We start from the raw sequence: 16,654 nt of genomic DNA on the forward strand, positions 1-16,654 counted from the left end.
TAGGGCGGTAATAAGGTGTGACATCCTGGGCAGCCGGAGGGTGGTTTCGCCGGGGGTTCCCGCTGAAGGGCGGTCGCTGGGAGCGGGGAATTCTGCGTCGTTGCAGCCTCTGGCGGCGGTCCCGCTGTGCGCGGATCTCCCAGCTACCGGCAGCCCGTTTCCATGGGAAGTGGGGCTGACTTGGGCTGGGCGGGGAAGTTCAAAAAGCGCCCACCGGACGGCGGGGGGCGGTGGCGGGAGCCCCTCGCCAAGGCATCCGCGCCAGGCGATGGAGGCGGCTGTGGGGCAGCCGCAGGTCCCGGCTGCCGCCCGCCCGGGGCCCCGGGCACAGCCCCCCGAGCCGGTGGAGCGGCGCGCGGACTCGCTGCAGGTGCGGGGCGCGGCGGGGCCGCCCGGAGCTGCAGGAACAGCGCGCAGGGAGAGCGAGGGAGGGAGGGAGCCCCGCGGCAGGCGGCTCGCGGGGTGCGGAAAGTCCCGCAGCCTGCGTGGGAAAGGGAGCTATGGAGCTGCTGCGCCCCGTGAGGAGCGGCGGTCAACGCTTCTCCCCCTGTTCTGCTGAGGGCTGCGCTCAGAACTGCAGATAACCAGGTATAGTTTTGTCTCCTCCTCGGAGGCGTTTTTATCTGTGATGAAATTCAAACTTTTACTGCTCATAAACAAACTACGCGTTGATGTATCTTGAAGAGAGCAAGTGTCTCCAATGGCAATTACTCGTCTTGTGGCAAGACTTCGCGTACGAAAGCAGTAAAGCAGTGTGCTTTCGCGAGTGCCAGCGCCATAGGGTGCTCTTTAGTCCTCCAGTAAAAAGAGGAATCGTGCAAATTCCCGTTTCCTACATCACACTGGAAGTCTGTTCCTTTCAGCTCCACTCTGATAGTTACTTTATTACTAGCTTTGTTGAGTGACAACATACATCAACATTATTTCAAGGATTAACACAGTTAATAAAACTGTTTCTTGTAAACTGTTTGTTTTCCCTTTGTTTTGGCTGAGTCCTTGATGTATCTACAAGCAGAGAAGTTTCAAGTATGGTCTTTGACTATTGATGGGAAGCTAACTTGATTGCCTTTTCCTGGAGTGGGTGTGTGGTTCATAGATGCTAGGGATGGTTGGATTCCATATAGATTCCTATAATGCTAAAGCAATACAAGTACCTCTTATTCTTAAATTTTGCAATAGTTACCAGGACATGTTCCAGATGCATTTGAACTGCTATTTCTGTACAATTCCATACTTAAAAAGTAGTTGTGCTTATCTCTTACAAGAGTAACTTTTTTACCAGGAAGGCTGTCCTACCAAAGCTTAAAATTTTCCAGCAAATGCTTAAAATGCTTAAAATTTTCCAGCAAATGTTAATATAATCTAGAGTACGTTAAACTTTCAGAAAAAAGGTATTATTTGGTTTACAAGAGGTATTATTCAGTTGAGTATTTGACTCCTACTTTTTTTCCTTTAACTTTTGTGGCTATGAGATGATGTATATAGAATTTTTTTTAATGTATAGTTGATTACATGTATAATTTTACACCTTCATGTGCTAGAAACTTTCTTTTGTGCAGCTTGGGAATGAAATCTTTATAAGTAAGTAATCTGCATCTTGCTTTATTTTCCCTTTTATAGAATGTGGCTTGATGATGTACCTTTTAAATAACGAAAAGTGTCCAAATGCAGCCTATGTTTTGCAGGGAATGGAGGAAGACAGAGATAAGAGCACTTATTCTACACTTGAGCAATTCACAGTTCATCCACTAAGGACATAAAAGTAGCTGTGTTACTTTTGTGTAGTGTAACTTGCCTTAATAGGAGTTTTTAATAAACAGGCCATTATTATTGTTAACCTTTTAAATTCTGACTTAAGTCTTGGGATGTCCAGGTGCAGTAGCCCTTGTGGAAAAACAAATCCCCTTTCCACTGCCTCCCCACTGGATAGATATTGGATTTTTAAAATAATAATGGGAAGTATCTAACAAACATCTCTGGGTTATTGGCAGTTTTCCAGGGAAACAAAATTAGGACACTAATAATTGCTCAATACCAGAAGTGCAAACAGGGAAAAACATTTGATTTGTCAGTGAAAATATGTGAAAAGGTTTAAGTCTGTGACAACTGTTTGGCAATAACTTTGCTGAAAGAAATAAAATACTTTCCTTGCCAATAAAAGATACAACTTCAGCCTAATTCTATATGCCATGATTTTGGGATTGTCCTGATGGAAAACAATTCTTCAGTTTTATTAGAGTCTCTTTACTGAAACAATATATAGAAGAGGCCATGCTTTCAGCTTCTGCCAAAGGCAGGTTGTTACAGGTCGCTGTATTCATGTACACGCACACTGCAGCAGTTACAATCCTGCAAGTCATTGCTAAGAAAAATCCTGCACTCAGCAACATATATCAAAATGAACAGGAGCTGGAAGCTACATGATGTATATTTTTCTGAGAATGCACGTAAAGTTGCAGGGAGAGATGGTTAAATTGTGGGAACTGGAAAGAAAAAGTGGATGAAAGGATGGAACTGCTTCTTCAATGCCCAATGAAGAGAAATTTTCTGACTTCTGGGCTTGCAATTTTTTAAGCAATGATTGGCCGTATTTAATCAGATTCAAAAGGATCCACTTGCTTGCTGCTGGCAGAAACCACTGAATACTGATTCTGAATGTCACAGCATGCGGCAAATTGCATTAAACAGGCTGTTACTGTAGTGTCAGATGGCTGAAGTAAGCATAGCAAAGGCTGATGGCTAACCTGCTGGAAGATGGAAGAAGCTCTCTTATGTTTTCATCACCAGTAGGATACTACCAGAAATTAAAGATTACACAGCAATGGAGAGAGGAATTGATGCAGTAGCATGAGAACTATGTGTAGAGTTAATGAATTGTCTAGCATGCCTTTCTAATCAAAAGAAAACAGAAGCCAAATGATGCTGTTTTGTTTGGAATACAGGGATGAATGAGCAATAAATCAATATATTTGCCAAATATATTTGGATAAAATGTGACATCATATGTTTAAAAGGGAAAGAAGGATTTTTTTTAGGCACAATCAGGCGGTGACTGGTTAAAAGAATGTCATGGGTCCTTACTGGTTTCAGTTTTCAGTAACCAGATAATATTTCAAACTGCTAAACAGACAGAAGGAACATTTCCAAGGAACTGTGACTGGTAATGAAGGAATATTTCATCATTACAATTAATAATCAGAAGATTTACAGATAAGGAAGACCTCTGTCACTTAACCTAGATCAGACAATGTGTCGTACTCCAAACACATCAAGAATGATACCTCATGACAAATAACAATTATGTGCCACAGAAGCAGAAAGAGGTTTATTCGCCAGAAGCTACAGGGCGCTGTGTCAAACCCCCTCCCTTCTGAATGTGCAGGGAGAGATGGTAAGCTGGGGACACAGCAATAACACAGCTCTGGTTGCTCAGCAACAATTGCAGCTTTTTACTGTAAGTGTGTGTTAAGCAGGCACTAGCAGTCCTGCTTTTTCCAGAAATGCTTAATTTAGCATCAAGGAGCCAATTCCTCTCTGACATGGTTGGAAGACGTAGGCTGCTCATGTATACCCCAAAAAGCCCAGTATAACTGTATAACTTTGCATTATTGCCACTTTAGTGGAATTGAATAGGTTTTGGCATTTGTTTATGTCATGTTGAATTTTGCAATCTATACTTCCTCTATTGCTAAAGTTACATAAAGGAAAATGTTTGGTTATTGGAAAATAACTGGTTTTGCTTGTTGGTTTCTGAGTAGATATTTAAAATACCTGAAGGGAGTGTTGAAGTGGGGATCTGGGCTTGAACCACAGTGAAAGAGATAACACTGAACACCTTCTGCTCCTGTTCAGTGGAACTGCTAATGATGAAGCTAATGCTCTGGTCCAGTTTAACTGCACAACAGAAAGGGGCATAATACTAATATTCCCAAACTCCCAGTTTTTCGAAATAATAGCATGCCTCTCATGTTGTCGTGTTCCTGTGGTACCCAGTAGATTGCAGGGTGTCATGGTTTAACCCAGCTGGCAAGTAAGGCCCATACAACAGTTCACCTACGTCTCTCCTTGCACTGAGATGGGGGAAGAGTATTAGACTAAAAGTGAAGAAACTTGTGGGTTGAGATAAAAATGATTTAATAAGGAAAATAAAGTCCTGCATGCAAGCAAAGCAGGTTAAGGAGTGCATTCACCACTTCCTATAGGCTCCATCACATGTAATGTGATTTGGGAAGGCAAACAACATTTCTCTGATTGTCCCTCCTTTCTCCTTCTCCTCCTGCTTTATATACTGAGGATGATGCCATGTAGTCTGGAATGCCCCTTAGGTCAGTTGCTGTGGATGTGCTCCCCAAGTCTTTTGTTGGTGGGGTAAGAAAGCCTTGGTGCCGGCTAAGCACTGCACAGCAGTGACTGAAACATCCCTGAATTATCAACATTGCTTCCTGCACAAATTCAAAACATGGCCCCGCACCAATAGGCAGGGAGAAATTTGCCTCATCCAAACCCGGCACAGAGAGTATTAGGAGATCTGGATTAAAAGTGAACAAAAAGGCTAAAATGCAGAGAGTGGCACTTGACATTCCTTATGTTGTCTAAGATTAAGGGCAGGCTGAGTTACAGAAGACTTCTTGGAGGCTATTGCAGGACAAAAAACCTCAACCCTCTTCACCTACTATTTTGAATACATTTTGTCCTCAAGTATCTATTCTATTTGTACACAAATCAGGTGTCTTTCTGCTTATCTAAGGAAACAGAAAGGAGATGCCCTCTCTGAGGATGTTTGAAGCATTCAGAACTCCTAGAAAATCTGAAGACGCTGCTAATGTATCATGAGAAGAAAAAGAAATATTAGTATATTGTATGAAAATATTAGAAACTTCAGATTCTTGGAGCAATAAATCCATCATGTTGCTGATTTTGGAGCTCTGTCTTTCAATCTGTGCACCAAATAATATTTTCCTATTCAGTTTGTGATTCCTTTATTGTTGTTGTGACTAGCACCTATGAATGTAATTGTTGTTACAGCAGGTTGAAGAATCGTCTAAATTGCAAATTTTAGACTAACTTAAATTACTTCAATTATCAGAATGTAGAAGAAGCTGGGATTTTTTGACTGAAATATGGGACTCAAGCCTTTGTATTTTAGATAATAGTTTACAAAAAAAAAAAATACCAGGTTTTTCCACAGCATAGAACACATAGTGTTCCATGAACACAAAAAATTTAATGAAAAATCAGATTTTTACTATGGAAGTGTTTTGTTTAGCAGATAATGGAGGGTGGAGTATTCAAGCTCCAACTGCTAAGGGATTATGAGATCATAACTTGGGTTTGTGATCAGGTGCCAGAAGTCTGAGTCAGTAGTTTCTCCTGCTTTACCATTTTATTCCTAAAACTCTATATACCAAAAGCATTTAAAATGTCTAGAATGGAGAAAATAACATGCATTCTGCCTCTCATGAACTTCATTTGGCACGTTTTAAGATGCAAAAATGTAAAATGTGTAAATTGACATTTCTCAAATCTATTTATAATGGTCATTAGTTTAATAAAGAATTAAAACTTCCCTTCATCCTGCTCTGAGTTGTTTTCTTTTTTCAAAGTTTTTTACCTTTTCAAGAAGAATGCTTATTGTATGTGGTAAACTCTTTATTAATATAAATCAGGTCAAGAAGCACAGAACTCCTTTGTATGAAATAATTTATTTTTCTCTTGGTTTTCTATGAAATGCTGTGTGTTTACAAATGATGTATAAATGAAAAGATCTTTCTGCAAGTGCGGGATTTGTCATTTTCTCTTCTTCCCCCCACATCCCCCCTCCCCCTGCAGTCCCTTGTCCTGACCCTGCATTCCCTTGTCCTTCCCCCTCACCATGCAGTCTGTCCCTGCCCCCCCGCCCCCGCTTTTTCCATCGTGGTCCCCAGGGTCTCTGGGGTTTCCCTGCCCCTGTTCCCTGCCCTTTTCCCATTGTCCGTGGCTCAGGCTCCCCCCTGCCCCCGGCACAAGTTATAACCAGCCCCCGGTTGGTGCCCCGGTGGTCTTGGGAACACGCTTCTACAATAAACACGTGTTTTCACCCGAGCCCCATGTCGTCATTTTGTCTGTTCCCGCGCTAGAACCAAGCCTCGCAGAGCCGAAGGGGAGAAGTGGCCACTGCCTCTCCCCTCCTCCTGCCGTGCTCCCACAGGCGCTTGCCTGGAGCCGGTCCCGCATGGCAACAAATGGTAGCAGAAGATGGCTATTTCCATCAATTTGTGAGAGTGGGGAGAGAGAAAGGAACTCTGCTGCCATAAGAGCTCTGCAGACGCTAAGAGGAGTGATGCGCTGGGCGGAAAACAAACCTGAAGCTCTGGGGACCCTCTTCCATCCTCGCCAATGTGTTCTCTATCCCGCCTGGGAGCAGCCACGCTGCGGGGGGAGCTGGACATCAGGGGCCAGGAGCCGGATAGACTTACCCAAGGAAAAAGTGGACAGTTTGGCAGTGGCTCGATGGACTGAGCTCAAAAAGTGGCCCGTCAGGGGATGGCATTTGAATGGAGACCAGAGGCTGACAGCGGCCGAACGCAGAGTTTCATGGACAAGCTCTGGTTAACAGGAACACCTAGGCTTCTGGGAGAGCCAAACTGTGAAAGAATACATCCTCAGTTCAGTGCAATTTTCCACCACCGAGGAGAGAGATAGAGATTTCACCGCCTGAGCCCGGAGGGTAAGTTGGGTCAGAGCAGGGTGGGATCCTGGCGGGTGGCTGAGCTACCTTTTTTTCTTTTCTGAGTTTTAACCACCGTCCGCATCCAGATGGGGGCTGTAGCCTTGCATGTCCCTGGCGGCCGGGAGGCTTTTTCTTTTCCGAGGAGGACGCAGCCTCGCTTGGTCTTTTTTGGGGTAACTCATACTGGAAAGCTCCTTCTCTTTCTCGGAAAGCTGCCTTTTCTACCCTCTCCTCCCTATTCTGGGCTATGGGGGCAGGGGGGGTCGAAAGGACACCAATGGGACAGAATTGTAAACGGCGACACATCAGCTATAGGAGAATTGTTAACATCCTAAGAGAGGCCCTTCACATCCATGCATTTTGTCGGCTTCCAGCTGCGTTGGGCTCCTCTCCTGTAGTTTTCCCCTTCAGCTTCTGTGAAGTTTCCCCTTCCCTTTTCCCCATGGACTTCCCCAAACCTTCTCCCTTGGGGATGGCAGTGGCTGAGCTGCCCCAAGCGCCCTGCCGGACACTGTTATCCTCCCTTAGGGGTGGCATTGGCCGTGCCTCCCCGGGTGAGATGCAGTGCACCCAGCACCCCCTCCCAAGATGGTGCTGACCACGCTACAGGGATCCCATTTTCCCACCTTGATCCTTCTCTTCTGCCCACGTTTTCCCGCCAGCCCCACCCCTCCTCCAATGGCCCTGCACCCTCCTGCAGGGAAGCCAACCCCTATTAGGGGGGAGGTGAGGTTGGATTAATCCCTCAGTCCTTCTTCTGGCTCCCTCTCTGATGGGAGGGATTGCCGAAGGGGCCCCTCCATTAGAGGACCTCCCTTTGTAAGAGAGCTTTCCCCTTTGCTGTGGGGGGGCCCCCTTTGAAGGGAGTGGAGCTGGAAACCCGGACCTGGGCTCCAGTGGTTTTTTTCCCCTGAAACAGTGGTGCCCAGGTTCACCCTCTATCCCATCTCCTAAATGTACCTTGCCCAAAGTTCTCTTATTATTTTGATACAAGTTTTCCCCATTGCTTGTGATAATTTGGAAATAACTTCTTGGATTGAGTTATACCTTATAGAAGGAAACATCATCCTCTCTAATTGCTGCCCACAATGCTATGCCAACTTCGCAATCAAATAATCAAATTGGAGAAACCACATTGCTGTTCGCTGCCTGCTTCTGCTCTGCTAGAATATGAAAACCACAAGCATCGCGTCATGAATCCTACTTTCATCCTCGATACAGAATGTGTTTGTGATAATTTTGTACCCTTTATCTTAAATTGTAATGTGGAAAAGATTTTTGCCCTATTCATTGTAACTATGATTGGTGTATCACTTTCTGATATCTCTTTGTAACATTGCTAATTTGTTTTTACCTCAGAACTCCCTTTCCTTTATGTAAATTCAAAAGATTGAGCTGCGAGATTTATAATTTTCTCTTCTTCCCCCCACATCCCTCCTCTCCCCGCGGTCCCTTGTCCTGACCCTGCGTTCCCTTGTCCTTCCCCCTCAGCACGTGGTCTGTCCCTGTCCCCCCCGCCTTTCCCATCGCGGTCCCCGGGGTCTCCGGGGTTTCCCTGCCCCTGTTCCCTGCCTCTCGTCCCATTGGCTGTAGCTCAGGTTCCCCCCCACCCCCGGCATGGGGTATAACCAGCCCCCAGTTGGTGCCCTGGTGGTCTCGGGAACACACTTCTACAATAAACACGTGTTTTCACCCGAGCCCCGTGTCATCATTTTGTCTGTTCCCGCGCTAGAACCAAGCCTCGCAGAGCCGAAGGGGAAAAGCCGCTTGCCCCGAGCCGGTCTCACACGGCAACATACAAGGATTTATTAGCAGGATTTTTTTAGCTGATGGCATTCATTGGCTGTAAAGATGAAAGATTTATTTTTTGAGGGAAATGTAAAAACCAGCAGAATGGTGGGGGAGAGAGTGACAGTGCTCTCCACCAGTCTGGCCAGGAAATGGGTGCCTGCTGAGCACTCTCTTAGACTGGCCTGTCTATGCCTCCAGTGCAGCATGTGGCAGGGATAAAGATTAGGAATGACACTAGGCACTCTCTTTTCCTTGGGACTTGTTCAAACTCCCTATTATGACTTTATTGGAGTATGCCAATCAAATGTAAACATTGCTTACTAGTTTTTAAATCTCTTTCCACCCATGTTATCCAGTAATAGTCATCAAGCATCTCTATGACCATTTTCCACTCTGTTATGTTTGTTTTTTCCTAATGTAATCTATCAAAGACAAAAAGCAAAGAAAAGAGGAAGTGTGGAAGGGTGATCTTTTTGCCAGAGTGAATGACTTCTTATATGCATGGCAACAGCACTTTAGGGGTTTGCAGATGCAGGCCACAGGGAATAACAACACAAGAGTATTAGCACCGGAACAGCAAAGGAGACAAAAAATCCTACCCACAGAGGCTCTGGAAAACAGCTTGGGTGCAAGACTACAGAACTATAAACCTTTGGTGTTATTGAGGTGAAAGCACCTGAAAGTACCATGCCATAAGAAGTTTTCAGGTTTGTTGGACTTTAAAAGCTGAAGTTCAAATCTACTAAAATACATTAAGGGATTGTAACAGTCTCAACAAAACAGTGAGCTTAGCCTTTACCTGTGGTGGGGTTATTTTATATCCCTCCCAGACAATATGAACAGGCCTCTGGACAATTATTTAACTATAGTGAAGTGGGAATTCCTGCTAAAAGCTGAGAAGCAAAGTTTTCAAGATTGTTGATTTAGCCACATGCAGACAATGCAGTAGCTTTGGGGAAAAGCTTTTGGAACCTTACTTTGTTTTCTCAGGAGCACTGTTAAAACAGTATTCAATTACAAGTCATTTTAAATCTTAAGAAAAATGTGAATAAAGGGGTTTGGATATTACCTTCCCCCTGCCCCAGCTTGCTATATTGCAGTCATGGGATCATGGTTGGGGAAAAAGGCACTGGAAGTATTAAGTGAAAGAGAAGTCTCAAGATAATGGTTTGTTAGGGGAGAGCCTCCAGAGGTCCAGTAAAGGTAGTAATCTAAATCTTAGGTTCATCAATAAATAAAAAAAGTCACTTATTCTTGGAGCATAGAGAAGTGCCTTGTTAGAGGATGACTGGTTTCAGAAAGAATGAAAGAATTAGTGTGGAAAAGAAATGGAATCTATGGCTTTGTTTATTACCTTTTTATTTCTCCAGAGAAAAAGAACCAGTATGAAAGCCAACAATACTGCATTGGCTGGTGGGTAAGCATTATGTTCTTCATGCCATTGCTGCTACTATTAAAAATAGCCAAGTGGGTTTTTTTTTGGTTGTTTTTTTTTTTTTTATTAGTCAAAGAATTGGGTAGCATGAATTAAATATACTTAGTTGCTGCAGCTCTGTTTAATTAAAGTTTTATTACACTTAAATTTTAAGGAAATGAGCAGGTAAAATTTGCATTAAATGAAATCTTGTTTGGTTGTAAATAAGCCCAATAGACTGAAAAATGAGTAAGGCATTCTTAATGACTACTTGGAAGTAAATATTAATTTAAAATGTCATAACCTTACAAAATAAAAACACTTCCCCCATCACTTTCTACATTTTGAAAGCATGTGTGGAAGAATTTAATTTCTTTTAGTTGTACATGTATTAGTAAATTAAAGGAGAGAGAGAAAACAAAGAAGGTATTTTACTTTCAATGCTTTCAAACTGAAGACTTCTTGGATGAGCTAGTAACACATCTGGACAAATATCTCTTCCTGAGTTATTGTGGAAGAAGTGGCATGCAACTTCTATTTTTATCTAATGCATCGCACTCTTTTCAAAGATGGTCCAGTAGGCAGACCTCAAACTAAGACTGGTAGGAATGGTCCAAAAGACAGCTGGAGGTTTAAATAACTTCCAAGTGATTGGAAAAAACCAACAAGCTACTGAACTGTTTTAATGAATATATTGTGTATACCCGGGTGATACAGTACAGTGGAAATTGTACTTTTTTATTAAAATCTGTAAAGGCATAGATATGTAGTGCACAAGTTATTTACCTCTTATTTGCTATACGGTCAAACTTTTATGACTGGACTGTATCTTAAAGTTTTTCTCACCCTAAATAATTCTATCACTTAGTACTAATACATCATGTCTCAACTGTGGGTTGGCTTCTGTCTCTGGAGCTTAAGAAGTGCTTTTCTCGTGACCTGTAGGTCAAAGGAGTTACTCTGTGAGCTCAGTGCACCTGTCAATGGAGATTTAAAAAGCTGTAGAGCAGTTTAGTTCAGTTGTGTCTGAACAACTTTAGAAAACTTTAAACGAGTGTGGTGAAAAAGCCTAAATTCAGCACAGCAATAGATCCTCTCAAATATTAATATTACTAAAAGGGCAAGAAAAGGTTCCATATCTGTTTGGTGCTGGCAACTAAGGTTATGATAGTTCTGGGACATGGATCAACTTGCAGGGCCTGAATCAAAGGCCTTGTCTGACACCCATTGATAGCCAGATTAAAATGTGAGCTTTTAATTGGCAAATTTTATATTTGGCTATTCCATTAAAAGCAAATTATCAAATGAACATTTTGTTTATAGTGCTAAGCTACCCAGAAACATCACAGGTACAACCAAGCTTTTAGTTATTGATTTACTTACGTGATATGCATAGCAGAAAAAAAAATCAGGCATGTGTCTTTAAGGCTTGTGCTGCTGAATCCCCTTCCAACTCAAGTAAATAAAGGGCAGTAGAACAGAAAATACAAACAACTACAAACATCACTACCTTCACTTAAAAGGATAACAAAACAGCTTGTAGAAAGTAGTTAATATCTGTAAAAGTATTGCTACCTTAGAAGTGATAAATGATATAAATAATGAGTTTGCCCCGCCTCCCATGCTGATTTAGAAAAAGTACAAATAAATTTTTTGACCTTTATAGTGATAGAAGAAGTCGCATTTTGCACAAATTTCTATTTCATAATCTAATATGCCTAATATGGAAATGTTGTTAAAAACTTGTCTCCAGTAATCTTTTGTATTTTTTAGACTGTGCATTTATCTCACACTTAATGCAAAAGGAAAATTATAACTAGTTATGATTATGACCCCTTAAATTAGGATGATTACTAATTTCTGTATGTTAGCCAGTTGCTCACAAAGGTAGAAATAGGCTTCATGGTGGTAAATGATTGGTTCAGAGACCATAATTGTGATATGAATTTTGGTTTAGATTTGTTATTTTTCCATTTGCTTACACTGAATTTTCATTTGCCATTCTAAAACATCATAGTTGCTCAGTCTTGGAAGATTCTGTAATTCTTTGTGCTCCTCCTTATTACCTTGAATAACATACTTTTGTCTGCAGATGTCACTCTTGTTGCTTTTCCTTTTTTCACTTGACTGCGCAGATGCCTGGAGCGCTCCACTTTAACACTCTTGCTGTAAGATCTAACTATTGATTTTTTTTCCTATCCTCTCCATTCCAACATTTAATCAAGTCTCTATCCTTGAAGGTCATTTCCCTCATGCTTTTCCTAAAAGCACTTGACAACTGATCTTTCTGAAACTTTATTTGCAAATTTGTATAATTTAGCTCAATCTTCTTTTTACTAATGGTTATTAACCTCTTTACTGAACCTCAGCAGTTCATGATGAGTGAGTCTCTCTTTCACAAAACTCTTTTTGGGTTTTCCTTTGGAAATTAAATAATTTGAGCTGCCTCTTAATTATATGCTTTAATATAATGCCTGTTACTTTACCTGCCAAGGCTTCCTCGTCAGGTGTTTCTCATTCAGCTAGCCCTAAAGGTGTGCATTTATTTTATTAGCCAGTGCCCAGTCCTCTGATATTGATTCAGAGTACATGTCACATTAAGAAGTTTTACTCTTTTGTCTGAGCTCCTTTGCAATTTTTGGGCTTCTAGCCATCTGAGGCATTAATTTTCATTCATTTAGAAAAAAATGACAAGTTTTTTTTTTTCTTTTTTAGCTTATAAACTCATAATCTGGCCCCAGTATATTGCCTCATTAATGGGAGGTTTCTGTGAAGAAAATACTGAATTCTGCAGCAAAAATATATACAAATTTAGTACTCGTCTATTGATTTCTTATAGAATCATAGAATGGTTTGGATTGGAAGGGATCTTTAACAACATCTAGTTCCAACCCCCTTGCCATGGGCAGGGACACCATCCAGTAGACTAGGTTGCACAAAGCCCCATCCAGCCTGACCTTGAACACCTCCAGGGATGGGGCACCCACAGCTTCTCTGGGCAATCTGTTCTGTTGTCTCACCTTCCTCACAGTAAATATTTTCTTCCTAATGTCTAATATAAATCTAACCTCTTTCAGTTTGACTCTTTTCCCCCTTGTTCTGTCACTACATGACAGAAGTCAAAGCCCCTCTTTGTCTTTCTTGTGAACTCCTTTCAGGTCTCTGGAAGGCCACAGTTAAGTCACCCCAAAGCATTTTTTCTCTTCTGGGCTGACCAAACACAATTTTCTCAGTCGTTCACCATAGGGCAGGTGCTCCATCCCTCTATTTAATAATCTTGTTGGCCCTTCTCTGAACTCACTCCAACAGGTCCATGTCTCTCCTGGGCTGATTGCAGCAGTGCAGGTGGGATCTCACCAGGGAACGGGGACAGAATTCCCTCCCTCCCCTGTTGCCCACACTGCTTTGGATGCAGCCTGGGACACATTTGGCTTTCTGGGCTGCAAGAGCACATTGCTGGGTCATGTCCAGCCTTTTATCCAGCAGCACTCCCAAGTCTTGCAATGCCATGGTTTTTTTAAGACATTGTGGGAAATTTCCTATTATTGTGGTGCACCATGGCAGGGATCTCATTATCACCACTTTGTATTTCTTAACAGATATTATTCAGTCTGCTTCATCTTGCCTAATTACATCTTTGTCTAAGTTGTCAGGTTATAATTTATCTGTATTTTTTCCATGTCTTTGTTGTTCCAGCTTTTTGGAGGATACCTGCTGGCTTTTGCTCTACTTTTTAGCTATGCTGACTGGCTAATGCTTTTTCTCAAATTTTTCCATGGTAGAAGCTGTGCAATTGCACTCTTTTTTCAGTATGGTGTTATTAAATAGTTTGCATGTTGTCTGCCATGATTTAATTATTTTGGCGGTTATTTCTATATCTTCTTACTTTTAGTGGTTCCCCAGTTTGAAGATGCATTGGCTTTTTTAAAGCTTTTGTTAGTGCTGTTGTGATGACCCACCCTTAAGAGGAAGGAAGCCCCTAAGATTTGTAAATGCTCTTTGGTCAAGAGGAACAAAAAAATGTGAGTCTGCAGACAATTAGAAAATTTTATTAGTAAACTACACACTTGGATGGAAATTGGTGTGCAAGTCTCTGACCTAATAACACCCAACAGGGGTTTGGATAAAAGAGTGTGGCAGAAAGGGCAGAAAAATTTTAAGAGGGAGAGATTAATTAAAGAAGAAAATGAGAAAGTAAAGGAAAAGAAAGAGGAAAAGCAAGAGAAATTAAAGAGGGAGAGAAGAATTAAAGAAAGAAAACAACAGAGAAAAAGAGAGAAAATGATCATCACTTCTGGTTCCAGCATGGATCCAACAATAAGAATTGATCTAGCTGTGTCAGTCCACCAGTGAGACATGCAGGGTCCTGGGGGGGCACTGCCCAGGCTTGGGAAAGTACCTTTTTTATGGACAGGTTTCTCTCTTTCTATGTCAGTTAGTTATATGTGCAGGCCATTCTGGAAAGGCATTGGAGGGCTTTGGGGGTCACTGGTGTCTCATTCCCATGTTATAGTTCATGCCCACTCATTGCTGCACTTGTGCTGTACTGTGTTGTGGTTCCTTCTCGGGGAAAAGTGCTGCTCTATTTCAAGTCTGGCCTTCCTTCTCCAGCAAAGGAGAAGTTCTTTCTCACGATGTGTTAACATATAAATGGACACCACTCAGGTTGGTATAAGACCTGGGTGGAGTGTGGGGATGCATCACCACAATGCATCTTGTCACCAGTCAGGTTCTCTGGGCCTCTACAGCTGTGAAATTGTTAAATTTTGTATTTTGTTTGAACGCTAATATTTTGAACCTGATATTGTGCCTTTTTAGGCACTGAGGCCTTATGTGTTTTTGAATTATGAACTTTCTATTATCAATGTCTAAAAAATTAGTATCAGGATTGCAATCTGAAATGGTATTTCCTAGGTGTATATGAATACAGCTGAAGTTACTTGCTGATTCTGTTCCCTGCCAGGGGCGCCACCCTTGTCACTGTCAGCATGTCACAATCAATATTTCCAGGCTAATTAGGCAGACAGTAATATCATATGCTGTGTCTATCTTGTTTGTGACTGAAACTTTATACTGTTGGGTTCTGGTTGCCTCGGTAACTTGTTTGAACACTGAAATCTTTTAAACCAATGTTTAAAAGTGCACATTTCCACATTTCCTATGTAGTAAATACCTTGATGTATGGCACAAGGTACCAGTGGATACCCTCCTTAATGCCAGTAGTTTCTAGTGCTATTGTTACAGCCATTTTTTAGTTTGATCCCCCAGCTTTGTTCCTGGGACTTTTCCTGCTTAGGTAAAAGCAGTTATGTCCTTGTTTTAGTTTTCTGTTTTCTCCCACCTTGTTCAAAAAGACAACATTTTACTGTTCAGCCTTTTGCTATGGCTTGCAGTGTGACAGGTGGAACCCTCTGCTTTATCATGTCATTAGCTCACTCCACACAAGTGAATATGTATTTTGAGAATAAATGGCCTTTAGGGCCTGATAATATTTCTTCAGTCTAGGTTTAAAACTTCCTCTCTAATATTTAAGAGTAAAAGCCACGAAGTTTATCCAAATTGTTTCTTCCAAAACCATTCCTTTTATTTCAGGAGTGTTCTCATCTTCCAGTGAATCTGGGTGGACCTTGTTTCTTTCCGGGTGTTCACTTGCATGCTGAGAATTTATCATTCTCTTTAGTCTGCATTTCTAGGGATATTGAAGATCTGATTGATTTGGCTAGGGATATATGAAGATCATGAGGTAGGGTATTTTTTGCCTTTGATCCTTGTGCTGGCTAAGATGATGGGTACAATGTCCACATAATTTGAAACAGGAAAGAGAAGGTATGAGGTTTTGTAGTTCCTTAAAATGGAAAATATATATCTTCCATGGTTACCTGAATGGCAATTTTCTGTCCACACATCCTGTTTTTCCTGGTAAACAGAAGGCTAATTATTTATCTGTCAATTATATAATGATGTGTTTTATCTTTACATTTTATTTTGTTAGTGGTGGATCAAATAGGAAAGCATAGCCTGTGAGAATAAATGTTTTGCCTAAAGTAGAAGAGGGAATTAGACTAGGACTTCCTACATGGTAGGCTTGTTCTTTAAGCAGTACTATTTTTCACATAAAATCCTTGTTGAATAGCAATGTAACACGGTTAATGTCTTAGTCATATCTATTACTTCATCAAGCAAGTAAGAAGTGTAATTTTAAGCTATGACATCTTTTTCTCTCTTTTTTCCTTTTTTAAAATATCTTTGAGATGAAGATATTAGGTGGCTGACAAATTGTACACTTGTTAGATATTTTAAGACAAAAAGCATTTTTTTGGAATGACAAGTGATCTATGTGCCTACTAGTGCAGGAAATGACTAAATAAATTAAAGTTTTATTTTTTCTCAGCAGAGCAGTTAAAAATCCTTGCCTTCAAAGTATTAAAGCCTCAGTGCTATTTGACTTTGTAAGCAGCTCAAAATAATGCCTACCTTTAGCTGTGGTTATTAGCATTGTAGCTGTATCAAGAGAATGCAGCAGAGTAGAATATCCTTTGCTTTAAGTTCCTCCAGTTAGATTCAGTGTAGATTTTCATCTGTGATTTGTCAGTGATCATGTCTGTAAAGAACATTTCAATTGCAAATTTTATATTGATTATTTTGTGAAAAAAAAACATGAAAGTCATGTACACTTTCAGCTTTTAACCACTAGATGGTAGCTAACTACTATCTCCTACTCCTACTATTGCCCAGTAAAA

General features: G+C 41.3%; 1 protein-coding gene across 1 annotated transcript in view; it reads left to right on the forward strand.

The window, feature by feature from the left end:
- Positions 1-268: 268 nt before the first annotated feature.
- The window catches only part of LOC116183603 (dynein axonemal heavy chain 5-like), a 49,579-nt gene continuing 33,193 nt past the window's right edge, over positions 269-16,654 (forward strand). The window contains exon 1 of the mRNA XM_077782601.1: positions 269-370. Within this exon, the coding sequence (XP_077638727.1) occupies positions 269-370 (102 nt within the window). The remainder of the gene's footprint in view (positions 371-16,654) is intronic.

This window comes from Lonchura striata, chromosome 4 (assembly GCF_046129695.1).
Source record: "Lonchura striata isolate bLonStr1 chromosome 4, bLonStr1.mat, whole genome shotgun sequence".
Taxonomy (NCBI): domain Eukaryota; kingdom Metazoa; phylum Chordata; class Aves; order Passeriformes; family Estrildidae; genus Lonchura; species Lonchura striata.